At 38.7% G+C, this 27,404-nt stretch overlaps 1 pseudogene and 1 gene segment (V, D, J or C); both read left to right on the top strand.

Moving 5' to 3' along the window:
• The first annotated feature begins 1,295 nt into the window (after positions 1–1,295).
• LOC143661196 (immunoglobulin kappa variable 4-1-like) lies at positions 1,296–1,982 on the top strand. The segment is given in 2 exon segments: positions 1,296–1,383; positions 1,567–1,982. Coding segments are annotated over 2 exon segments (477 nt in total).
• A 461-nt stretch (positions 1,983–2,443) lies between these two features.
• Positions 2,444–4,749, top strand: LOC143661195 (neugrin pseudogene; annotated as a pseudogene).
• The last annotated feature ends 22,655 nt before the right edge of the window (positions 4,750–27,404 follow it).

Below are 27,404 nucleotides of genomic sequence, written 5' to 3'. Positions count from 1 at the left end.
GGACCTTTGACTGAGTAGGAATGTCTTCCTGGGGGGTTGTGTCTGGGCCACCCCATTGCTCAATGCCTGGAAATTGCACTTTCACTTGATGTACTGGGTTCATATGAAGACAGCTACTGAAAAATAAATATATTATTAATTAGAATTGGAACAATATCTGCCTTAGTATGTGCAACATTAAGGGAAACTTCTTGGTGGCAGAAGGGTGGTTGCTTTGCAGAAAAAGTGGAAATTATGGAACAGGAGGGACTGTGTTGTATATGACATTGTTAAACTGTCTCAATTTTTATCTCTCTCTCTGACTCTGTTCATGATGAGGATGACCATGAAATGGACCTGGATGCACCTCACCCCAGTTGTCCTGTATCAACAGCTTTGCGGCAGGGGGGAAATCTCAGAGAAGCTAGATATGAGAGGCTGAGGATAAGTCCCTTGTTCATTGTCTGTCTCTCCCAGATAAATGAAAGGTTAAGAGGTCAGCGGTTGTTTCATTTGCTCATAATTTAATGTCCTAAGCGTAGAAAGGTTCATATTATTATTCGTATAATTCTACACGTATGTTTTATTTTTGGAAGGAGTAAGTAAAGAACTTACTCTGAGACCTCGGGAGGGGGGCTATTTTCCCTATTACCACAAGATGGCACAGTTCTTTTTAGGCTGTGAATCTCTTCTTCTGTGATTTGAAAACTCAGGGTCTAATGGGCAGGGCCAGGGGTAATTCTTACGTGTCTGGTGGCTCATTTTCAGAGATATTATTTGGGTTGAGAGCAGTATCAGAGGTTGTGTTGTGGACACACTGAGGTGACATTGAGATGTCAAAAAAGAACTTCATATCCATATTTAAAGTTCAGAATAGGCTGAGATAGATGCATAATTTGTGCACTGTGTCCTCATTCTATCCCATGATATGAATATATTCCACATAGTTCCTGCTACCATATTTTAAAAGTTCAATTAGTTCAGAAACTTTACACTTACTGACACATATATTTTATTCCAAAATTAATTTTAGGCACACAAGATGATTGCAGTTAGTTTGAAACTTAAAGTGGCTAGTAAAGTATTTTAAAATTCATAATTTTGATACAGTTTGTTGAAAAGTATAGTTTGCAGTTGATTTTTGGGAAGTCTGCAGGACCACACTCACATTTACTGTGGTAATGTTATTTTGTCCCCTTCTTTCCATTATCTGTCTTCACAGTTTACTGCACAGCACGTTTCCCTTTATACCCTGAGCTGATTTGCATAGACTCCTGGGGACTTGGCTACTGCTCAGACTCTATTAATGGGGATTCCCTGGAGACAGGGCCTGAGTGCACGAGATGTTGAACAAGATGCTGTCACAGTCCCAACTCCTCATCCTCCTGGGGCTCTGGGTCTCAGGTGAGAGCTTCAGAAGAGCAATGTCTTTATAAAGCTGGAGAGATATTTTTCACATGCAAAGTGTAAAGACTATTTCATCTAAAACAGATCTGATTATATATGATAAATGAGGAATCCTACATGTGAATATACATTTTATATACCTGTGATTTGTTGTGTGATCTTGTCCTTTTCTGCCTGCAGGTGCCAGTGGGGACATCGTGATGACCCAGTCTCCAGTCTCTGTGGCTGTGACTCCAGGGGAGACCATCACCATGAGCTGCAAGGCCAGCCAGAGTCTTTTGTACAGCTCCAACCAGAAGAACTACTTAAACTGGTACCAGCAGAAACCTGGACAGTCTCCCAAACTGCTCATCTACTATGCATCCACCCGGGCATCTGGGGTCCCTGACCGATTCAGTGGCAGTGGGTCTGGGACAGATTTCTCCCTCAGAATCAGTGGAGCCCAGGCTGAAGATGTGGCCACTTATTACTGTCTGCAAGATTATAGCACTCCTCCCACAGTGCTTCAGCCTCGAACACAAACCTCCTCTCCCAGCTGTGGGGCACTGAGTCCTGCAGCAGCAGCTGCTCCCCCTCCTCAAGCCTCTTCATATTGAAACTTTCTGCCTAGTAGTTAGTCTTCTTGTCCTACTTTTTCCTTCAGTGGACTCTGTCTTTCCTTCAAGCATTCCTTCTCTTTGTTACTGAAGTAGTTATACTCTACCTCCCTTCTAACTGTCTTTTTCCTTCACTTTTTTCCTTTCCTTTACTTACTCTTTCAAAGGCAATTCTGTAGTTCTCACAACTTGGTTTCAAAAACTTTTCCTTTGAGGTAATCGGGCTACCTGGATCCTGTAAGGGCAGAGATACAGGAGGAGGGAGAAAAGGAGCTGCCTAGTTAAGAGTCTCCCTGGGCAGTGGGGGGAATGTAAGGGGGAATTCCTGGTACATTGGTATTTAGAATAGTTAGAGTTGGAATGTGCCATGTTTTCTGTCTATTCCCTGCAGTTCAGGTTGTTCTTCTCTGCTCTCCCTGGTGTGAAGGTGGTGAGGAGGAGGAAATCAGTGCGAAAGGGGCATGAAGGAGTGAGGCTGGTATTTTGGTTGAGATGGAAACAGTCTTTATCAACAATGAGACATTGTTTTCATATGTGACAGCACTAGGTGTCCACCAAGTTTCTTTCCCCTGGGTATTTATTTCATGCCAACATATTTACACTTCCATTAAGGCTGAAATGCTTAACATCGATGCATTAAACAATTGATTATTCTATTTTAGTGTTATATTTGTGCATGAATTTGTTATAGTTAAGGCTTTTCTTCATTGATTTCTCTTTTCTTTTTCATTCATTAAATAAATTCTAATTGAGAATCTTTTATATGCCAAATACACTTCTGGGTGTGTGTTATAATTATAATAAGGAATTAAAAAATCAGTCTGTCTGTCAGAGTTTAAGTTTGAAGGGGTAGCAGATATTGATGAAAGAAAATTAGGAAATGCAAAATTTGATGTAAGATATGCATGTTTGAGGCCAATAAGGCTGTACCTTCTATGTTTGTGTGTATGTGTGGGTGTCTGTGTCTGTGTGTTTCTGCATCCTGTAAGGCAGGGTCACATTTTATTCTTTTTCCAGGTGAGTATCCCTTTATTGCAGCATGATTTGTTGATTTTTTGTTGTTTTTTGTTGTTTTTTTTGGAGAGTGCATGGGTTGGGTGTCAAATCCGGGCCTGCCACACAGCCAGTGAGAATTCTACCATTGAACTACAATTGCACCCCAGGTTTCACAGGGTTTTTATTATTTATTTTTATTTTTAATTTCATTTTTTTATTTATGAAAACAAACAATACACTTAGAATGACCAAAAATGGGTACATTAGTTTGTTTAAACATAGGCATATTTACAGAAAATGTCATGCTTAGAGTAGGTTTTTAAGCAGCCAGATGGCATGAAAAATGTGCCTTTTAATAAGAACACTCTGGTTTTAGTGAAGTTAACTTATTATAAAAAATGTCAAGAATAGAAGTAGGCATCTTCAGCGGTCTTTGTTTCTCCTCACCCGTTGTCAGGAGCGCAGGGGCAGGTGTTCAGCTCCCTTGGGCCCACTGGCCCCTTCATTAGTGACGTATTTCAGCACACGTTTGGAGAGTTCGTTACTGTTGTAGGTGTTAGATTTCTGGGGGCTGAGTGCAGAGCAGGTGTTAAGTTGGCAGACGCGGTTGGGTTGCAGTTTCTGACAAGGAGAGGGCTGGGCGCTCCGTGATTTAGCCCGAGGCTCTTCACCCACCCATCTTGTGTCCACGCATGGCCTCTGCCATTGGTTTTCGCCCCCAGCGCCCTGAAACGATGGAAGAACGCAATCCGGTTCCAGAAAATTCGGAGGCAAATGGAGGCGCCTGGTGCCCCGCCCAGAACCCTGACGTGGGAAGCTATGAAGCAGATACGGTATTTACATAAGGAATTTGCAGAATCCTGGTCAGTTTCCAGATTGGCCGAAGGCTTTAATGTTAGCACTGATGTGATCCGAAGGATTTTGAAAAGCAAGTTTGTACCCACGATGGAGCAGAAACTGAAGCAAGATCAAAAAGTCCTTAAGAATACCAGTCCTGCTCCTTTGCTCCAGCAGCTCAAGGCCTCTGGGAATTCCTTGAAACCACTGGCTGCAGGCCACTCTGCATCAGGCTCTTTGCTGATACCAGGGAATGAAGCCCTATCCAAAGGCTAGAATCATTGCACAGCTTTGAAAATGATAGAACTGAACACTTGCGGGGGAAATACACCAAGGAGGCAGAAGGGAAGGAACAAAGGAATCCAGGGCCTGGAGAAAGAGAGCTTTGTGCCTATGGTTTCAGCCCTAGGTCACCACAGGGAGAAGAACTCCGTCGGCAGTTGTGAAGGTACTGGAGGAACTGAAAATGATGGATTGACAAGAGACCAGAAACCAGAGGAATTAAAAGCAGGGGAGCCAGGTGACCAGAACTTCAGCAGCAAAGTAGTGCAGAAGGGGCGAGAGTTCTTTGACAGCAATGGGAACTTCCTATACAGGATTTGAGCTGAGGCCTAGCTTGTGGAGGCGCCATGTGAAGAACACAGCTGGGCAAGTATATTTGAAGCTGCCTGGATTTCTGTTTATGGATTAGCCATCTTGGAATAGCAAGAAGTGATGGATCTGGGATGTGGAAGCGGGAAGGAGCTGCTTGTACGTGGGTGTGACAAAGGGCAATAAATTTCATAAGGTGAATATCTAAGTCGGCAGGCTGAGTGTGAGGGGCCAGAGAGCCTCGCTTCCTGGAGCACTGCTCCTGGTCTGACCCCTGTGGCTCATCAATACTCACCCTTTTTGCTTTGACTTTGTTGAAAACCATCCCCTGTTGCATTTGTCCTTGTGAATTTTTGTGGTATATGTTTGGAAGGAGATGAAAAGTTTGCTTTTTAACCTCATTTCCTCCTTGATTAACGAATACTAAGAGCTCTAAAACCGCTTAGTTAATTGGCTGTTTTCCTTATGTGCAAAATAAAGTGTAATATTGCAAAAAAAAAAAAAAAGAATAGAAGTAATAAGACCAGTTAGGAAGTTATTTCAGGAATCCAGGAGAGAGATGTGGGTGGGTTGATCTAAAGCCATGGTAGTGGAGACAGGAAGAAGTGAATGCATTGGGGAATATGTAGTTGTAAAATTGACAGGAGCTGGCTATGAGTGCTGTGGTAAAGAGTATTGCTGAGGATGACTCCACTGATTCTGGTGTAGACAATAGGATGTGTGTTGCCCCTTCCCTTGGGTGGCATTGGGTGGGGTTGGCTTGTGTGGAGGTGTAAAACTCATGAGATAAGTGTCAGAGATACTGAGCGAGAAGTGCCATAGAGACACACAGGAATGAAGAATTTATAACTCAGAAGAGAAGTTTGAATTGACAGTATAAATAAATTAGAACAAGATATAACTTCTATCAACTAACATGATTATTGATAGAATTAAAGCTTTTCTACATTCATTTACTCAACATTTTTTTAATTTACTCAACAAATTTTAATTGAAAAAAGACTGTCAAATACACTGTTGGGTGCTTTGATGATATTATTTTTCATATGTGTCAATAAATCTATGAAATTATGTCTATGATTATATATTAAATATTTACAATTTTATTTTAAAGTATGTTAAAGAATATTGCATAAAACACACACATCTACACATTTTTGATTAACAACAACCTAGCAGTCACCAAGATTTCACCATGACCTGGCATATTTCTGACCAAAATCCTACTGAAATCCACTCCTCCCTTACCAGACATAACTCTTCTTTTTTGATTTTTCTGAATCTCATAGTAATCACTAACTTGAATCAAACTTTGAAATTCCACATGCACATCACAAAACCATATAGTTTGGCTTGTTATGGAGTTTTATATAAATGAAATCATCCCCCAATGCACATTGTTTTGTTGCTAGTTTTTTCATTCAATGTTTATAGAACATCTCTTCTGTTGTATGCACCTGCAATTTATTCACTTTCATTGCTGAATAGAATTTCACTGTGTGAATCCACCAAAATTTATCCAATCAACTCTTTTAAAAATAGTTTTCTTCACACACCATACATTCCATGGCTTTGAGGGTCCTTCTGATCAGGCCACTGTGGGCTCTAGGCCTGTTGCATGCACCTGTGTCCCCACTCCCTCTGCACACCTGCACTCTGCCCCTACCTGTGTCTCTCCTGTGCCCCTCCCATGCCTGGAGGATTCCTTCCTATTGCCCAGAGACTGCAGACAGCTCTGGTCTATGCAATCCAGCAAACTTCCATGCTATACAGAGGATGGAAATGACAACTTCTCCAACAAGGTCTAAAAGCCAATCTTGGGAAGGGACCCCACTTCCCTGTATTTCTCTCAGGGATGCATTCTCTGCTCAGATGCCATGTGGAGTTCTCTTACATCTCAAAGTTGCTTCTCTGTCATAGTTTGACAATTCTTTATATTAAACTTCCCTTTTCTTAACTGTTGACTCTCTTCCAGAATTTACCAGGCTTTGTTAAGATCCAGTGCTTCTATTATTTTGAATTTTGTGGTGAGTTTATTTTATCTATAGAACATTCTGTCTGGTAGGAGCTTACTTGTGCTTGTCAGATGTGGAACATAAATAAGAAATTACTATTTTAAAGATATATGGATATTTTAAAACCATGTTTTATTATTGATCTGTAGCTTAGTTGCCTGAAAATAAGAAAATCTGTTTTGAAAGTGTCCAGTGTTCTGAAATGTGCTCATGTGTGTTTGCTCTCTCTACCTATGAGCATTTTTTTAATGTGGTTCCAGGTGTGATTGAAGTGAATGTGTCAATCTGTTAATGTTTTGATATTTCTTTTTGCTGGTTCTTCAGATTTTCTTATTTTTATACAATTTTCCTGTGTGTTTAATAAAGCTGAAGCTAGGGATTAGTGATACCGCCTTTCCCATTGTACATTTATGCTTTTTCTCTTTATAATTACTCATTTTTTGCTCTCTATATTTTGAGGTTTGTTTATTAGATGGGTAAAATTCAGTATTATTAGATCTTCTTTGTGAGTTGAAACAGATGTCATCATGAAGTGCTTTACGTAGTGACAATTTTTGCTTTAAGGCATATGAATTTTGGATGTTATTATAACTGCTGTAAACAGTTTTATTATTTTTTTGTTTATGTTACAATTTTGTACATATATATGTCATTTTTCTTTCTTTTACTTTCAACTTTTCTTTAGCTTTATGATCCTTTAATATTACTCCTTTTAAGGACTATGATTCTGGGTGAGTGAGATTCATAAAATGTGAAGAAATTTGTTTTAGTTGGAGAATATGATACATAAGATCCTATTATGCTTTTATGCTGACTGGATAATTTTATTATCCCTTCTTCTTTCTTAGTGCTTTACATATAATGTGCTTTTAATTCTGTTACTGGTTATTCAAGAAATTATAGCACACATAACAATATTAATCTCTAAAATTAATTAAAATCTCTGTGGTGGTTTGTAACTGTTGTGTATCCCAGAAAAGTGATTCCTTAATCCTGATTCAATATTGCTTGGTGGGATCTTTTGACTAAGTTGTTTCCATGGAGGTGTGGCCCACCCAGTTGTGGTTGGGACTTTCTGAACAGGTAATTTCCATGGAGATGTGTCTCCACACATTCAAGGTGGAGTTGCCTACTGGAGTCCTTTAAGAGAGAACCATTTTGGAAAAAAACTTCATAGCAGACACAGCTGTCAGAGTTGTCAGAGTCAACAGGAGCCCAGATGTTTGGAGATGCAGAAAGAAAATGCTTCCAGGGAGGCTGTTTTAAATGAGAAGTCAGAGGACCCACAGACATCAGCCAGAACCAAACCAAGTGTGCTGACCCAGCAGCCTTTCTTGAGTCAAGTTATCTTTCTTAGGATACCTTGGCATGGATATTTTTATAGTCTTAGCATGTAAACTTGCAACTTAATGAATTGCTTCTTTAAGAGCCATTCCATTTCTGGTATATTGCATTCTGTCAGCACTTAACAAACAAATGCAATGTTCCACTGCCCTCATGGGCAATATCCTTAGATCACTTAAATTTTCTTCAGTTCCCATACTGACATAAACAATTTTGCCAGTTATTTTAAGTACATTGTTTTACCTTTACATGTCACTGAATATCACTATTACTGCTTATGCAATTAATATGCATTTTTATTAACCACTATCATGACTTTCTACTGGTCTTTGTTTCACAAAATTCCCCCATGAATAATTTTGATCAGCTTAAGGATCCTTTAGAATTTCTCTGGAAAGTTTCTGATAGTAATGCATACTTTTGCTTTTTGTTTGTCAAGAAATCTCCTCAGATAGCTGTTCTTCTTACAGTATATATATATTTATTTTAAATTTTTTGTGGTATAATATACCATAAATACCCAACAAAGAAAGAAAAAGGCAGTAGTTTTCAAAGCACTCTTCAACACATATTTACAGGACAGATCCCAGGTTTTGTCATGGGCTACTATGTGATCCTCTCAGATTTTTCATCTAGCTGCTCCAGTATATAGGAGGCTAGATGGAATAAATATCACAATAGATGTTTTTTTCTTTTTTGTGTAAAATGACATATATACAAAAGAACAATACATTTCAAAGTACAGAATCACAATTAGTTGTAGAACCAATTTCATAGTTTGGCAGGGCTCACAATTCCACAATTTTGGGATTTTATGTCTAACTGCTCTAAGATACAATAAAAAACATATCAATTTAATGATTCAGCAATCATATACATTTGTTAAATCGTTTCTTCTCTGTATAACTCCAGCATCAACTTTGATCTTTATATCTTCCTCTTAAGGGGTATTTGGGCCATGATCATTCTAACATTTTCATGTTTGAAGGATCTGTCACTAATAGGGGGTAGGGAGAGGGAAGTAGCTTATGTTCTGGAGGGGCTGCAGCCTTTAAATTTCAGGGCTTATCTGGTCCAGTGGCCCACATGGAGGTTGCACCTTTCTAGAATGTTACTAAAGTGTATGAAATCTTTGTAGAATCTTATATATTGTCCTAGGTGTTCTTTTGGATTGGCTGGAATGGTTTTGGTTAGGGTTTGGCAAGGTGTGGTAGGGAGTAATTGTCCAGCTGAAGCTTGCAAAACAGTAACCTTCAAGTAGCCTCTCAACTCTATTTGAATACTCTCTGCCACTGATACTTTATTAGTTACAGTTCTTTCCCCCCTTTTGGTCTAGATAGAATGTTTATCCCACTGTTCCAGGTCGGACTCATCCCTAGGAGTCATCTCCCACACTGCCAGGGAGAATTTCACCACTGGATACCATGACCCAGGTAGAGGGAGGGCAGTGATTTCACTTTCTTGCAGTATATGTTTACATTTAGAATTCTTGACATGAAGATATTTTCTTCACCTCTTTGAAGATAACACTTTAGTGTCTTTAACATTCATTGTTCTGATGGAAAAAGTCAGCTCTCTAAGTGTGTTTTGAAAGTAATGTGAAAGTTCGTTGGGTGATGAGGCACAAATGCAGGTTGCCAGCCAGCTGCTGCTTCTCACTCCTTCTGAACAAATCCCTCGAGAACTTTGAATTTCTAGTCTGGTAATATTTATGGTTGCAAAATTTGTTTCTTGCCCTCCAGGTTTTGCTAATCTAGGTCGTTAAGGAAAACATTTCTGGTCCCTCTGTCCTGTCTCAGATTCTGCTGTCTTTCTCTCCAAGGTGTCCTGCTTAAGGTCAAAGCACGTAGGACCTACAGGTTTCACCCTCCAAGTGACTGAACCACTGTGCAAGGCTCCCAGACCCCATGCTCTTGAGAGCAGCCCTCTACCATGTTGATAGGATGTAGTGCTCAACCAAGCCCAGCCCAAAAGCCTGGGTGTCTCACCTTTCTTCAGTAGGGTGGAAACTCATTTACAGGTCTAAGATGGAGCCCACAAAAGGTGCTCAAGTCACTAGCATTTTCCCATGAGATCCTTGGCCACTGAGCATCAAGGATAGGACACTTTAAACCTGCAGGGTTGGGGAGCTGAGTGGCCACAGTGCAGAAAACAGCAACATAAGGGTCTCAGATCTTAGTGGACCTTTGTTCATGGGGTGCCCTGTTACCCCAGCAGGAATATTCCCTTCCATATGTACTCTTTCCAGACAAATGTTCCCCTCACTCAGGAATGTTGGTCTAGTTTGCTAACTGCTGGAAAGAAATATACCAGAAATAGAATGGTTTTTAAAAAGGGGAATTAAATAAGTTGCTTGTTTACAGTTCTAAGGCTAAGAAAAGATCCTAATTATAACAAGTCAGTAGAAATGTCCAGTCAAAGTCATCCAGGTAAAGATACCTTGGTTCAAGAAGGCCAGTGAAGTTGAGGGGTTCTCCCTCAAGTGAGAAGGCACATGGTGAACATGATCAGGGCTCCTTTCTCAGCTGGATGGGCACATGGTGAACACAGCATCATATGCTAGCTTTCTCTCCTGGCTTCCTGTTTCATGAAGCTACCCGGGAGGCATTTTCCTTCTTCATCTCCAAAGCATGGGCTGGTGGCCTCTCTGCCTCATGGTGCTGCAGCCTTCTCTGCTCTCTCTCTGAATTGTCTGGCTTTCTCTCATGTCATTCCATTTTATAGGATTCCAGTCCTATAAAACTAATCGAGACCCATCCAAATGGGTGGAGACACATCTCCAGGTAATCCAGTTTAACAACCACACTTGATTATATCATATGTCCAGGGAGATGATTTAATTAGTTTCAAACATACAAGACTGAAGAGGGATTATTCTGCCTTTACAAAATAGGATTTTGAAAAAAACATGGCTTTTCTAGAGGATGTACATCCTTTCAAACCAGCACAGATATTATGAAAGACTTGGAGAAATTCTGGAAGTCACAACTCGGACAGGACAGTCAACATAGTCTCCTTTCTCAACACGTGCCATCTTCAGGCCTTGGGGTGATTTGTCAGACACAGCCAAAGGCAGGCCCATGAGTACTTGCTTGGATGGCCTAAAACTGATAGTTCCAGAGCTGCTCCTTCTGTGTATCCTCCATATCTCTTCAGAGCAAGAGCCAATTAATTTATGTTAAATTTCCGTTGGTCTCACCCAGTCCATTGCTCCCTTTCAAGGAGTTCCCCTCCTGCCCTTGATGAAAATCATCATTTTTATACACCACACTGAGACTCTATCTCCTGTTTGTATTTTCAGCTGGCAGAATTCCCTTTAGTATCATTGAAGGGCAAGATATTATTGACAAAGTCTCTCAGCTTCTGTTTATACGTGACTATTTTAAGCTTTCCCCTGCTTTTTAAGGATCACTTTGTTTAATTATGGTTGACAAATTTTTTCTTTCACTAACATAAACATATAAATGTACCCCTGACTTCTTCTCTCAATGATTTCTGATGAAATGTCAGCATTTAGATATATTGTTTCTCTTATATGTAATGAATCACTTTTCTATTGCTTCTTTCAGGATTCTCTCCTCTTTGGCATTTTTATGTCTGCTTAGTATTTGTGCAGGAGTGATGCAGATTTATTCTATTTTGGAGTATGTTGCTGCACTGGTTTGAATCTGTTATGTACTCCCAGTAAAGCTATGGTCTTCTAATTCATTACTCTTGGTGGTAAGTTTTGTTTAAGTTGTTCAATGAAGATAGGACCCACTAAATTCAAGGCTGATGTTAATCATCTTTACTGGAGTCCTTTAAGAGAGGATAAAATCAAGACATTTTGGAAAGAGCCGAGATGCATAAATGTCCAAGGAGACACAAGCAAGGACACACAAAAACTCACAGAAAGAAGAGCCAGCAGACATCACTGTGTGCCTTCTGATGTGACAGGAATACAGATCCCATCCAATTTTCTTCAGAATCAGGGTGTCTTTGTTCGGATGCCTTGAATTGGACATTGTTTTGGCTTTAGAACTGCAGATTTGTAATTTAATAAATCCCCTTGCAAAGTGTCAATCCATTTCTGGTATCCTGTGCTCCAAGAGCTTTAGCAAATGAAAGAATTAGGTGACTTTGATTTGCATATTTTTGTCTTTTACATGGATGGGAAGTATTTAGCCATCATGTTGGAAATATCCTTACTGACCCTTTGCCTGTCTGTCCTCCCTCTGGGACACCTATAATTCAAATATTTGTATGCTTTGTTTTGTCATCCATTTCCCTGAGATCCAGCTCAAATATTTCCATATTTGTGTCCAGTGATTCTTTGCGTGTTTAAGATGCTATGTACTCTAATTCACTAATCCTTTCTTGTGACTCTTCAAAACTGCTGTTGTGCTTCTAGAATATTCTTAAATTCTTCTACAGTACCTTTCATTTCTATAAAACTGCTATAATTGTGTATTCTTTAGAATTCTTCTTTATGATCTTCTTGTATCTTTTTGATATCCTTTATCTCTTTAATGGCTTACAGAAATTAAGAGTTTTGCATGAACCTATTTGATTAGATGTTCTAAATTCTTTATTTCCTTTAACTTTTTGATTTTATCATTTGAGTGGCCATATCTTCAGGTTTGTTAATGTGCCTTGTAATTGTTTATGATTTCTGGACATCTAATTATCTTGACAAGATTATCTTGAAAGTCGGCTTCTCCCTCTTGTGTAAGATTTGGCTTTTGATTAGGTTCATGTTGAAGGTTTCCTTTTGCTGTATTTTGCAGCCTAACTAGTGCCATGCTCCCATGTACAGAGTGCAGTCCCCTTCCAAAATGCCATAGAGAAAGGGACAGGAAAGCAGCTTCTAAGACTGCACTTTCCCAGCCTTCTAAGGAGATGGTACTCTTTGGTCACCTGTCACACACAGCCCTGCATAGGTACATTATGTTTTCTGCTCTGTGACCCTCTGATTTTTTTTTGTATGTGGGGATAATTGTCCCACAGTGCTGGGAGTGCCTGTCCACAAGGGACTAAGGCTGTGGGTCCCTGCCATCTTATTCTATTTGTAGGCCAATATTTGTGTCAGGACCATTCCCTCCCTCCCTCTTTTCCTGAAGGTAGGTGTCTCCATGTCTCCCCCAGGCCACTGCAGCCCACCAGTCTAGAAGGAGGCAGTCCCTGGGATTCTTGCGATAAGGAAATACCATTTGCCTACACTTTGGAGATAAGCAAGCCTAGAACCAAGGCATCAGCAAGGCCCTGATTTCTCCACAAAGGATCTGGTATCCCTGTGCTGCCTGCCAGCAACCCTTGGCTTTTGACTCCCCCCTCACAGGTGAATGCACACAGCCACACCTTCTGTCTCTGCTGGGTTCTGTTGTCTTCCAATGTCTTGCTGCTCTCTGGCTTTTCCCCTACATCTGAATTTCATTCAGTTTATAAACAACTCCAGTAATCCCAGTTAAAACCCAAATTGATTCAGTTATCCATGCATTAACTAAAAGTCACATCTTTAAAAAGCCTGTGAACATGGGTTCATATGCAAGTGATGATTGAAATAATGAACAAAGGAAAAGAATTGGCTCTGTATGTTTTGGGAACAAGGTTCTTTAACAGTGCAATATAGTCACTTAGTTTCTTTTCTTTACAAATATTTTCTAATTTTTATTATTTTCTTAAACAAAATGTTGGAAATTTGAAAATCTGAAGTCTAATGGAACTTATCTGCTCTCTGTGATTCTGTAGTTACTCATGTGTTTCATGTTCAGGTTCTCTTATTTTTGGAGCTGTGAGAAGTCTGTGACATCTCCTCCATTCAAGGTCACTCACATCTTCAAAGTTCCTTTTGCCATGTAAGATAACATGTGCACATAATCCAGGGATTATAGCGATGACACCTTTAGATAGGTTGGACATTTACCTATCATCCCTTCTCAATGTACCCTTGTTATACTTTCAGATTTGTGGATCACCAGAAACTGCCTGTGCCATAGAGATAGATGCTCATCAGTGAAATAGCAAATCTGTCATTCTGCCCTCTGCCATGCAAGGTCAGAGAGTTTTCTACCCTGTTGTATCAACTACCAATTACTTGTGCCTTCCTGATTTGAACCTACCTATGTTAACTCCCTCTCCATCTCCTTCAATTCCTCATCTTTTATCTCCCCTCCCTGGTACTATCCTCCAAATCCACTATCAAGATAAGAAGACAGATCTTCTCAGGTTCAAAATTTCCACCATTGATCTTGTCTGCCTGTCTCCTGCCTTACATACATGAAACTCAGTTTCAGCCAGGCCTTTAACTTGAGGGTTTTCTGATTGTAGTTGTGTTGTGTGAAACCAGGAACAAGGCTGCAAGCCTCCAGAAACATTACATGGAAATAGATCAAACCTAGGCTCTGAAGTTTCAGGAAGGAGATTTTACTTGCCTATGGCCATAGGGCTCACCCAAGTAGCCTCTGAGAGTCCGAGCACCCAAAAGGGGTTGGCAGCACATCACACTACATGCTGATGTACAGAAGGGGAGGCAGCTCTACAGGAATTTGTCTCATCATTTATGTGCAGTTTCAGACATTCCCAGGGCGAGTGAGACATCTCAAAGTTTGCATAGTTTGAGTAAACAGAGACCTGCCTGCTGTGAGAGGAAATGACTTGGGCAAACAGGCACTACCTGCTACAGTTGTTTGGTTTTATCCCAATGTGTTTTCTCATTCCTTATGTTCATTGAAAAAAAAATTGAAAGATAAAAAATTATTACTCTCAGTCATTTTCTTCCTATTAAGGGCCATTCCCTAATTATCTAACCCTAATTATCTAACCCTAATTATCAATGTTTGCAAATTCCCCAAGGACTTTCTTCCATTAGATATCAGGTTTTTTTTACATATCTGAAATCTCCTTCCCATGTGTCCTTCAGTAAATTATTTATCTTCCATGTGGAAAGGTCTTTCAGATGCAAAATGGATATAAATTTGCTGCTATTTTGTAGGATTTTTTGAGGCAAAATGTATCACTATACATAAAATACTTTGAGCAGCACCTGATACATAGAAAATACTCGATTACTGCCATTAGTAGCATTTTCATGTCTCAATCAAAAATGCCTTTGATTCTCCATTATTCATTAAGTTTTAATGGTTAAATTATATTTCTGTGGCTGCTTTAACAAATTAGAAGACTCCTGATGATTTACAATAACAAAAATAAACTTTCTAACAATACTGGAGGCTGGAAAATTGAGATCAGTATCGCTAGTCTGAAATCAAGGTGTCTCTTAGGACATACACTCATCAGATGGTTCTGGGTAGAATATATCCCTCACCTCCATCAGTCATTGTGGTGGTCAAAGCTCTTTGTCTATTTGTTTGACAGGCAAGAACATGAGGTAGTGAGAGCAAATGCACAGGCAGCAGAAAGGTTCAGGTCTTCTAGGGATGTCCCCAGATCACTCCTCTCTATGACATATTCCTGCCCAGAATTCCTTCAACTGTCTGAGAACATGGTTCTTATAGTCAAAGAAGGGACAGATTTGGACCATCTTTAAATCTAATTCTGTTCTTCTTTTGGTTTTCATAGCACAATATTCAGCCCTGAACCTGTCTATGTGGTCTGATGACAGGAAATCATTTATAGTGAAAAGAGGTGTAAAATATGTTCATTCTGCTGGAGGAGAGAGATATCTTTCTTTTGCTCCTGGCCCTTTCCCTTTTCACTGTGGAGCAGCCAGATCTTCCTGGTTGGTGTGTCTGTCCCAGCAGCCTCTTGGCACCCTGCCCAGTTGTGCTTTGTTGTGTGATGTGCACTCCTCAGTGCACAAAGTGGCCAGGTACACTCAGTGGCTGCAGTGTTAGTGTTGGAAGCTGCCAGTTACTTATCTTAGGAATATATTTTGAAGTAAATGCTCAGGAGTCCTGCTGCACAATTGTACAAATAACAGAGGACAGTTTATTATCTTACTATAGGGGTTTCTTTTCTTCCATTTAGTGTATGTGCATATTGTGACAATATTACTGTTTGATTACAGTTTGTTTTTAAATTTCATGGCACCATTTATGGGAGCAATAAGGTAAATAAATAAAAGTGAGTGCTAAACAAAAAATCATCTACTGAATTTTTGTTTCTCAATAAGGACAAGATGATAAATGTGTCACTTACATGAAACACTGGCTATTTACCATCTGTCTTGGGGCACATGGAAACTAGAAGTCATTCACCTGCGCAAGGATGTTTACATGCATTTCTCAGGGAAAGCTTTGTTTTAAGAACACTGGGCCCTACAGCAATTTGCCATTTTTCTCTGCTCTATAGTTAAGTATCACTCTGAAGCATGATTTTTCGTTAGATAAAATGAGGGTTCTTCTAAATTTATTTCCTATATCTTTGATTCCATGTTTTCTTGGGGAAATAAGAATTGTAAAGTGACACATTTTTGCTTGGCTTCCTTAGCAGAGGAACAATTTTGCATAGAGTATAATAATGTCTATATTATATGAATAAACTCATATACTTAAAAAGAACATATTTTCACTCTAATGATTTAAGTTTTCTTAGTGAAATTTTCAGTATTGAAGAAGAGCTTCTGGACTGGATAGTGTTAGTTGGGAAGGAAAAGAAGAAATTGAGCAAGAACTCCTGCAATGACTTAATTTTCAAATTCCACAATTGCGTTCTGGAACATTTGGGCTGACAATTCAATCAGATCCTCCTTTACTGTTGTTGAATGAAACACTGGGCGCCACAGGACTGTTGCCCATCTCTGGCATCATTTAATTACTAATGTCCATCCTGGTGGCAGTGCAAATGTCTCTACATTTAATGCTGCAGAGGTTCTAGTTCCCAAGGAAATGTCTAGGGTGAGGTGAGTGCTGGAATTTTTTTATTACTAAAGCACAAATCCAGAAAAATTACCTAACTTGAAGGTAGGAAAGGTGTGTCAGCATCCGAACTAGACACTTCTTCTCCTTATCTATTTTAGGAAAGAGTTTTGCACAAGACACCAAATTATGTTAACTGAAGTCCTTTAAAGCTCTTCATGCACATGAAGCTCTGAGAAAATCTTGGTGTCACCCAGGGACACACTTATCCAGGTTTGAGAGGGCTGCTCTAGGTGATGTTTGCTTGGACAAAAGGGTCTAATGAGGCAAGAACAATCAGGTCTCAAAGAAGCATGTTTTGCAAATACTGTCAGGTCTCACCTGCAAGGGGAGATGCTGAATGTCTAGTATAAAAGCTACAATGTCACTTCAGAAGGGGAAAGGATGATCTTACATTGTCATTCATGACAGACTCCCTTGGTCATATCCAATATTCATTCAAATATACTAAGGAATTCTTCCATGTGCTTGTTAAAATAAGTTTTAGTTATGGAATAAATTCTGCTTAATTTCTGTAAAGATGCAGAAATAGTACAATGTTCCTATACAAACTCAACCACTTGTCCCTAAAGGTAGCATGTTTTGTGATCATCCCACATTTATCAAACTAAGATATTTACATGGGAAAGTCATATTAAATAAAATCCAGACTTTAATCATGCTTATCATTTATTTCCTCATGTCCTTTTCCTTTTCTAAGGTCTATTCCGGGGCACCACGTTCAACTTTGTTTTCATGAATTAGTTACAGAAAAATTATGTGATCTTTACAAAAAAAGTCATGCTCACTGCAAATGCAGTGCTCCAATCTTATATGAATAGCATAATGTTTTATTTTATCCACGAGTATTTTATGAGTTTGCCCACCAAATTCATTATTTCAATGTTACTGATGAGCGTGTGCCTCTACGTTAACAATTATTGAACTCATCACATTCATTGGTTTCTACAGAGGAGGTAGTTGGTCACCCTCATGTGGCCCTGGAGCCAAGGGGGGAAAGAAGATCCCAGAGTCCATGAAAGGGTATCTGAGAACCCTGATGCACGGTAAATGTGGCTGCATGTGAATGGACCTTTCCACCTCACTCAATCTGATGACATGTCTGCGACAGGGAACTTTGTACTGAGTGTCCCAAGTAAGAGCAAGTGGCAGTGTGAGCTGCCAAGTAAATATATAAGGGGGTGTCAGGTAGAATTTTATCTCTAATTAAGAGATTGTTCCCATGTTAACAGAGGATGTATCCAGTAATAAATCTAAGTTTAGAATTATATGTTTAAAAGAAATTGAAGAATAATAGTTTGTTTATCTTGAGATGAAGACAAAAATACAAACAGTTATATGCTATCCCAGGTGGAAGGAAACATCCACATTAGGACATCTGACATTCCTGCCCAATTAAGCAGTATGTTTCAGGTAAGCTTGGGATGTCCCCACCTCACCGACATCTCTAAAAGAGAACCCTGCTGAGGATTGTTTCCTTCCTCAGAGGATATGGCCATGAGGACAATCAAGCCAAAACATGAACATCTTAAAAGTTACTTCTTTCTATACACTAGTAATGAACAACCAGAGGGGGAAATCAAGAAACGAATCTCATTCAAAATTGCAACTAAAAGAATAAAATATCTAGGAATAAATTTAACTAAAGAGACAAAAAACCTATATAAAGAAAACTACCAAAGCTGTTAAAAGAAATCAAAGAGGACCTAAATAGATGGAAGGGCATACCATGTTCCTGGATTGGAAGACTAAATATAGTTAAGATGTCAATCCTACCTAAATTGATTTACAGATTCAATGCAATACCAACCAAAATCCCAACAACTTATTTTTCAGAAATAGAAAAACCAATAAGCAAATTTATATGGAAGGGCAGGGTGCCCCGAATTGCTTAAAACATCTTGAGGAAAAAAACGAAGCTGGAGGTCTCGCGCTGCCTGGCTTTAAGGCATATTATGAAGCCACAGTGGTCAAAACAGCATGGTATTGGCATAAAGATAGATATATCGACCAATGGAATCAAATAGAGTGCTCAAATATAGACCCTCTCATCTATGGACATTTGATCTTTGATAAGGCAGTCAAGCCAACTCACCTGGGAAAGAACAGTCTCTTCAATAAATGGTGCCTAGAGAACTGGATATCCATATGCAAAAGAATGAAAGAAGACCCGTATCTCACACCCTATACAAAAGTTAACTCAAAATGGATCAAAGATCTAAACATTAGGTCTAAGACCATAAAACATTTAGAGGAAAATGTAGGGAGATATCTTATGAATCTTACAATTGGAGGCGGTTTTATGGACCTTACACCTAAAGCAAGAGCACTGAAGAAGGAAATAAATAAATGGGAACTCCTCAAAATTAAACACTTTTGTGCATCAAAGAACTTCATCAAGAAAGTAGAAAGACAGCCTACACAATGGGAGACAATATTTGGAAATGACATATCAGATAAAGGTCTAGTATCCAGAATTTATAAAGAGATTGTTCAACTCAACAACAAAAAAGAAAGCCAACCCAATTACAAAATGGGAAAAAGACTTGAACAGACACCTCTCAGAAGAGGAAATACAAATGGCCAAAAGGCACATGAAGAGATGCTCAATGTCCCTGGCCATTAGAGAAATGCAAATCAAAACCACAATGAGATATCATCTCACACCCACCAGAATGGCCATTATCAACAAAACAGAAAATGACAAGTGCTGGAGAGGATGCGGTGAAAGAGGCACACTTATCCACTGTTGGTGGGGATGTCAAATGGTGCAACCACTGTGGAAGGCAGTTTCGCGGTTCCTCAAAAAACTGAATATAGAATTGCCATGCAACCCAGCAATACCATTGCTGGGAATCTACTCAAAGAAATTAAGGGCAAAGACAGAAACGGACATTTGCACACCAATGTTTATAGCAGCGTTATTTACAATTGCAAAGAGATGGAAACAGCCAAAATGTCCATCAACAGACGAGTGGCTAAACAATCTTTGGTATATACATACAATGGAATATTATGCAGCTTTAAGACAGGATAAACTTATGAAGCATGTAATAACATGGATGGACCTAGAGAGCATTATGCTGAGTGAGTCTAGACAAAAACTCAAAGACAAATACTGTATGGTCCCAATGATGTGAATCGACATTCGAGAATAAACTTGGAATATGTCATTGGTAACAGAGTCCAGCAGGAGTTAGAAACAGGGTAAGATAATGGGTAATTGGAGCTGAAGGGATACAGACTGTGCAACAGAACTAGATACAAAAACTCAAAAATGGACAGCACAATGATACCTAATTGTAAAGTAATCATGTTAAAACACTGAATGAAGCTGCATCTGAGCTATAGTTTATTTTTTTTTTACTGTTATTACTTTTATCTTTTTCTCTATATTAACATTCTATATCTTTTTTGGTTGTGTCGCTAGTTCTTCTAAACCGATGCAAATGTACTAAGAAATGATGATCATACATCTATGTGATGATGTTAAGAATTACTGATTGCATATGTAGAATGGTATGATTTCTAAATGGTGGGTTAATTTCTTTTTTTCATTAATTAATTAAAAAAGTTAATTCTGCTTTAATTTTTATAGCACAGTATTCATTCCAGATTTTGTGACATAGAAACCCATTAAGAAAATCTTTGTGGGTGAAATGGGCAGATAACACATTGCTTCAGGAGATAGAAGTACTGTCAGAATCTTGTCCAAGGACTAAATGGAATGATGATCACTTCTCTCTGAATGTATAATTCTTCTTTTAACATAAGGTACATCAATGAACAAATTTTCTATCATGCAATATGCAACTAGCAATAAATTAGCACACAGTGTTACAGGTCAGGAGGCTCCTGGATACACTGTGGAAGGTTCTCTGCACAGGGTCTAACAAGCCTAAAATCAAGGAGTCAGTAGAGCTAAAATCTTTCTAGACCTGAGACCATTAAGGCAGCAAAACTCTTCCTGAGCACTGAGGAGGAAGGTCCATGCTCTGCCTTTGGGGCAAACTCATCCTTTCCACATACATGGGGGAATCCACTCTCCTTGCCTGAGACACGTGGAGATACAGGCAGTATTACCCCAATGATAAGAGAAGGACTCACAGAATAGGCAGGACCTGGAGAGAACCAAGGAAAACTAAGGTGCCAAATCCCAAAATTGGCTCCAGGGGAACTAAATGAGACTCTACAGATGTTTGTAGAGAAAGCTACTGGCTTTTCTCTGTGAAGGTATCCTCATTTTGGTTCTTTAACTTGGACATTTTCATGGTCTTAAGATTCTAACTTGTAGCACAATAGATCCCCTTTATTAAAGCCAATCCAGTTCTGGTTTATTGCATTCTGACAGCAGTAGCAAGTTGAAATCCAAGCTGGCATGACTTGACGGAATCAAATCTTTAGGTGGTAGCACTGACATCCACTTTCCTGTTTTTGAGGATGTAGCAATGGATCTACCTAATCTTGAAAATAAAGTGAGAAAAGAGAATAATGGAAGAGTATCTGACAACTGGAATGCAATTAAAATGTGTGACATGCGAATATGGATACCAAGGGACAAGAAAGAAATGGACAGAAGAAATATTCGATGAAATAATGGTGGAAAATTATCCAAAATTAGTGAAAAACATGAGACTGCATATCTAGGGTGTCCAGAGAACACCAGGAAAGGTAAATTCCCCTCAAATACAGCCATGTGTATTATATTCAAACTGCAAAGGATCAAAACAAGAGAGAGAAATTTGACAGAGGCCAGAGAAATGAAATATACTACCTTTAGAGAAACTAGGGTGATTATGATGTTTAATGTCTATGCATAAACAAGAAGAGGTGAGTGAGATATTTAATGTAAGAAAAAATCACCCATAAAATCTAGGATTCTGCATCCAGAACTACCCTTAAAATTGAAGGAGAAATAAAGAGTGTCTCAGACAACAAAGTGCAGGGCATTTGCAATTTTATCTTGTTAGAAATGTTAAACATAGTTGCTCAGAGAGAAAGTAAATGATATAGGTTGGAAACTCAGATTTATCTAGAGAAAGGAAAAACATTTGAGAGGGAATAAATGTAGGTAAAGTAGAATCTTTTCAGTTTCTTTTTTTGACTGATGTAGCGGACAACACTTTGTTCTTAATAATAGCATACTATTTTGGATAATTTATTGCTAAGTGACACGACACTATGTTATACCATAAAATAATAAAACAATACATGACAACAATGCTATAAGAGATAGGAGGCAGAATTCGAATGACTCTTATGTTACCTGCAGTACATGTGATCTGTGGCAGTGTAGGGTGAAAATGCATATAAATAAGTAGAAAATATATATCATAAAGTCTAGGACAACCATTAAAATAATTTTTAAAAGAAATCAATGCTATGCATATAGATAAGAGAAAATCAAATTATATATGACACCAATAGAAAACCAGAGAAAGCAAGAAAATCATGGAGAAATAAAACAAAATAAAATATAAACAAAAAATAAAAGGAACAGAAACAATGAATACAAAACATAATTTCTCTTTCAATTTTTCTTTGATGCAAAATTGTTTCAGAACATGCAGTTTAACCTCCATATATTAGTGATATTTCCAGATCTATAGTTGTACTTGATTTCCTGATTCACTTCATTATGATCAGAGAAAGCACATTCTACAATTTCAATCTTTTCAAATATGTTAAGCCCTGTTTGTAGTCCTGCATGTTGTCTATCCTGGAGAACTTTCCATGGGCACTTGGAAGAATGTTTATAGTGGTGTTTTGGACTTAATATTATATATATGTCTGTTAGACCTAGTCTATTTATCATGTTATTTAGATTCTCTTCGCCCTTGTTCAGCCTCTGTTTAGATACGCTGTTGCAGAGAGTGCTGTGTTGAAGTCTCCTGCTATGATTGTAGAGAAACATATCTCTCAACTTCAGTTTTGCCAGGGTTCATCTCAAGAATTTGGGCCACCTTGATTAGGTATATACATATCTATGATTTCTTTTTCTTCCTGGTGAATTGTCCCTTTTATTAATACATAGTTTCCTTCTTTATACCTTATAGGACTTTTGCATTTAATGTCAATTTTTTCTGGTATTAGTATAGCTTTCCCAGCTTTTATTTCATTACTGCTTGTGTGGAATATCATTTTCTGTCCATACACTTTTAGCTTATTTGTATCCTTTTGTCTAAAGGAGTCACTTTTAAAAAGCCAGTAGTTGGACCTTGTATTTTATCCATTATGCCAATATGTGTCCTTGTGTTTAGAAGTCTAATCCATTAATAGTCAACATTAATATACTGAGTCACCCTTATTTTAACTCTTTTATCCTTTGGAGTGTATTTGTCAGATCTATTATTTATCTCTCTATTTATCCATTTTTAAGATAAAAAGGTGTGCATGGTTGAATCTGTTATGTACCCCAGAAAAGTTACACTCTTATAATCCATTATGGTTGGTAGGATGTTTTGCTTAGGTTGTTTTCATGGGCATAGGACCCACCCAATTCATGGTTGTGGTTAATGACGATTTCTGGAGTCCTTTAAAAGAGGATAAAACGCAGAAACATTTTGGAGAGAGCTCAGATGCAGAAATGTTCAACAAGGCACAAGCAAGGACACACAGAATGTCCGAGAGAGAAGAGCCAGCAGACATCACTGTGTGTCTTCCCATGTCACAGAGAAATACAGATGCCATCAGCCTTTCCTTAGAGTCAGGGTATGTTGTTTTTGTCTGGATGCCTTCATTTGAACATTGCTTTGAGTTTAAAAGTGTAATCATTGTTTTGAGTTTAGAACTGCAATCATTTCCCTGAAACCCAGTTCAAAATTTTCCACATTTTTCTCCAGTTTTTCTTTTGCATGTTTAAGTTGCTATGCCCTCTATTTCACTGATCTTTTCTTTGGCCCCTTCACATTGCCAGTTGTCCTTTCAGAATAGTTTTAAATTCATCCACAGTATCTTTCATTTCCATAAACCTGCTATTTTTATATATTTTTTGAATTCTTCTTTATGCTCTTTTTGTGCTTGTTGATATCCCTTATCTTTTAATATTACTGAAATTAATTAGGAGTTTTGCATGAACATAAATGATTAAATGTTCTAAATTCTTTATTTCCTTTAACATTTAATTTGATCATTTGTGTGGCCATGTCTTCTTGTTTGTTAATGTCGCTTGTAATTTTTCAGGGTCTCTGAACACCTGATTATCTTGATAAGTTTGTCTTGAAAATCACTTTTCCTCCCTTGGCTAAGATTCTGTTTTTGATTGGGTTCAAGTTGATGGTTTCATTTTGTTGTATTTCACAGCATAACCAGAGCTGTGGTCTCATGAAGGGAATGCAGACCCTTTCCAAAAGGCCCTAGAAGAAGGGACAAGAAAACAGCTCCTTACTCTGCTCTTCCCGTCTTATAAGCAGATAACGCTCTTTGGTCATCTGTTCCCCACAGCCCTGCATAAGTATATTATGTTTTCTGTTCTCTGATCCCTTTGTTTTTAATGCATATAGGGATAACTGTCCTGAAATCCTAAGGGTGCCTGTCCAGAAGGGACTAAGGCTGTGGGTCCCTGCCATCTTGTTTTATTTAGCAGCCAATATGTGTGTAAGAACTGTCCCCTCCCTCCCTCTTTTCCTTCAGGGATGGGACTCCATGCCTCTCCCAGACCACTGCAGCCCACCAGTCTAGAGCCAGGCACACCCTGGGATTCTTGCTATAAGGAAATACAAGTTGCCTACACTTTTGAGATAAGTTAGTCCAGAATGAAGGCATCAGCAAGTCACTGCTTTCTCCACAAAGGAGGTGGTATCCTGGGGCTCGCTGCCAACATCCCTTGGCTCTTGACTGCCCCCTCCAGGGCAATGCACAAAGCAACACCTTCTAACTCTTCTGGGTTCTGTTGTCTTCCTATGTCTTGCTACTCTCCAGCTTTTCCTCTAAATCTGTATTTCATTCTGTTTAAAAAAACTCCAGTTAATCCTGATTAAAACCCGAATTGATTCAGTTGCTATTGCTTTAACTAAAGGTCACATCCTTAAAAACCTTGTTAACATGGGTTCACATGCAAGTGATGATTTAGATAATGAACAAAGGAAAAGGCTTGGCTCTGTATTTTCTTGTAGTGAGGTTCTTTAGTATGAGAGCAATGCTACCATTTACAGTTTCCTTTCTTTATGAAGATTTTCTTGTTTTTATCATTCCCTTAAAAAATTTTGGAAATTTGAAAAGCTGAAGTATAATGAGACTTATCTGCTGCTGTGATGCTGTAATTACTCATGTTTTTCACATTTAGGATCCCTTACTTTTGAGGATTTGGGGAAGTCTCTGACACCTTGCTAATATTGGCAGTTCTAAAATGCTTATGAGAATACATGACAGTTTTGATTGGAGTGCTCTCAAGAGAAGTTTTAAATGTATTTCTGCTAAGTGCCTGTGGATGCTACCAAGTAGAGTTCAAACCAAATTAAAGTTCAAAAATTTCAGACCCACCCACCTGGGTGGGTCTAATTCCTAGCATCTGAAATGGAGAAAGGTTTGTTCCATATCTCATTTGCTACTCCCCTGAGGATGGATCCCCAAGGGAATCACAGGTTAAGGGATGACTGGTGTACCTGAGAACTTTCCAACCTGGTGGACTTTAGAGCTCACTTCTGCCCCTCTGATCTTTCCCAGACTCCAAATTCAAGTAGAAAGTTTTGCAACATATTCCTGAACAAACCACTTCCAATACTAATACAGTCCTTGTCTACAGGACATCCAAAATATCATACTATCTTTTTAAGACAACTGTTTTAAGATGGTATAGATATTAAGATATAGATGAACTAAAAATAGAGGCTCTTCATAGCCCATATTTTTAATGTAGTGTGTTTAATAGAAACTATTGATTTTTCAAATCTATTTATATTTCAACTTCTGAATATTTATTGGAAATTTTAGACACTGATTTCTGTGTCTTTCACTGTCACAGAGTCATATTATCTGCAATGATGATGTCTTTAGCTCTTTCTTTACCTTTTATGCATCCACAATGCATAGCTCATTTGATTTGCTTCTGTAATCACTCTCTGCATTGTATAGACCCTCTGCATCCTAGGCAGCTGCCAGGGCTGCAAAAGAGTGCTTTTGCTGCAATGTGACCTCAGCAGGGACTAATAGGGCAACAGCTGAATGATGATGTCACAGACCCAGATCCTCACATGCTGTTGCTTGGATTCCCAGGTGAAAACTTAAGCACATTCATTCATCCAGATTATTATCTTTGAGGATTAAGAAAATCAATATTAGATGAAGAATGAAGTAATGAATTCTAATGATTTTAAAAATTATGTCCTAAAAAATATTTTAAAATATTTTTCAAAGTAATGCATTTATATAAGATATTTGTCCAAACTGACTTCATTTGTCAACTATGGTCTCATCTTCTGGTGTCCTGGAGAAAAGTATTATATACCCAGAGCATTTAACAGAGTTTCATCCAGAAGATCTACTTTGCCTGGTAGCAGCAGAACAAAGACAGTTCCCTAAACAGTCAATTCCTGGGTATCCACCCAGCTGAATGGTGTTCCCCACTGATTCAGTGGCACTAGGTCAGCTACAAATTTCAGTCTCAGCATCCTCAGGCTCAAGGCTGAAGGTGTGGTGGATGACTTCTCTCTCAGTTACATTACAGCTGTCCTCCCACATCACTTCAGCATTGAACACAACTCTCTAGTTCTCACTCAATGTGTCCTCTCCACTCAGGCCTGGATTTTCCCAACTTGTCAGTTTCCAAGAGAGGACAAAATGACTTTTGGATCTCCTGTTGTTGAAGTCAGTGTAGGAAAATGCAGTAAACATCTCATATTTGTTTTCTATGGGAGTTGAAACAAAATACCACAAACCTTTTGGCTCAAATGTTAGAAACTCATCATTTACACTCCTGGAAGTAAGAAGCTCATAAAAGGATCTCTGCTCAGGGTCTTAGGATAAAATCAAGAAGACAGTGAGGCTGTGTTCTTTCCAGAGCTTGGAGTTCTCTTCCAAGCTGATGTGGTTGGACAGAATCAGTTCCCTGGGTGGTAGGATTGAGATCCTATTGCTTCCTGGCTGTGTGTTCTCATCTCCTGCAGGCTGCCCTCATTCCTTGCCATGTGGCCCCTCAACCTCCATAGGCAACATCAGATATTTTCTGCCATGTCACATCCTAATTATCTATGAATTTTCCTGAGTTATTTGTCTCTGGCAAGTACAGCATGATATGTAAAGGGCTCCGGTGAAATGGTCAGACCTGTTTGAATAGTTTCCATTGTTAATGTCAACAGATTTTATTTTATTTGCAAAGTCAAAAGATTTCATTAAATATGCAAAATCACTTCATAGCAGAATCTAAATTAGTGTTTGAACAACTGGGATAGGGTTTGTACATGCCAGCAGCCAGGAAACTTGAGGACCCTCTTAGTATTCTACTTACCTTAATGCTCTTTTTATGTTTTATCGAGTATTGTTTTGCCCCAATTTTAATTTTTTGCAGTGAGGAGTTTGGGAAAACTTAAATTTAAAAAATTGTGAATGGCTTTAGAGATTAGGATAGAAGCTTTATCTTCCCAGCTGACACAGAAAGGGTAATGATTCCACATTACCCGCTTTTTCACAGTGTTAATGCTCATAAAATGACATAGAAAGTATCTGCTGAACAAATATTAATTCTGACTCATGTTCCATGGAATCTTGCTGCACTTAATCTAAACCCTAAGCTCTCATCCAGACTTTAATGGGTGCCTAGAATCAGTCCCTTGTCTGCTTTTCACAGT

The sequence above is a fragment of the Tamandua tetradactyla genome, chromosome 17 (assembly GCF_023851605.1).
Source record: "Tamandua tetradactyla isolate mTamTet1 chromosome 17, mTamTet1.pri, whole genome shotgun sequence".
NCBI lineage: Eukaryota > Metazoa > Chordata > Mammalia > Pilosa > Myrmecophagidae > Tamandua > Tamandua tetradactyla.
Note: the sequence above shows the minus strand (reverse complement) of the source record. Positions and strands in the feature narration are given on the sequence as shown.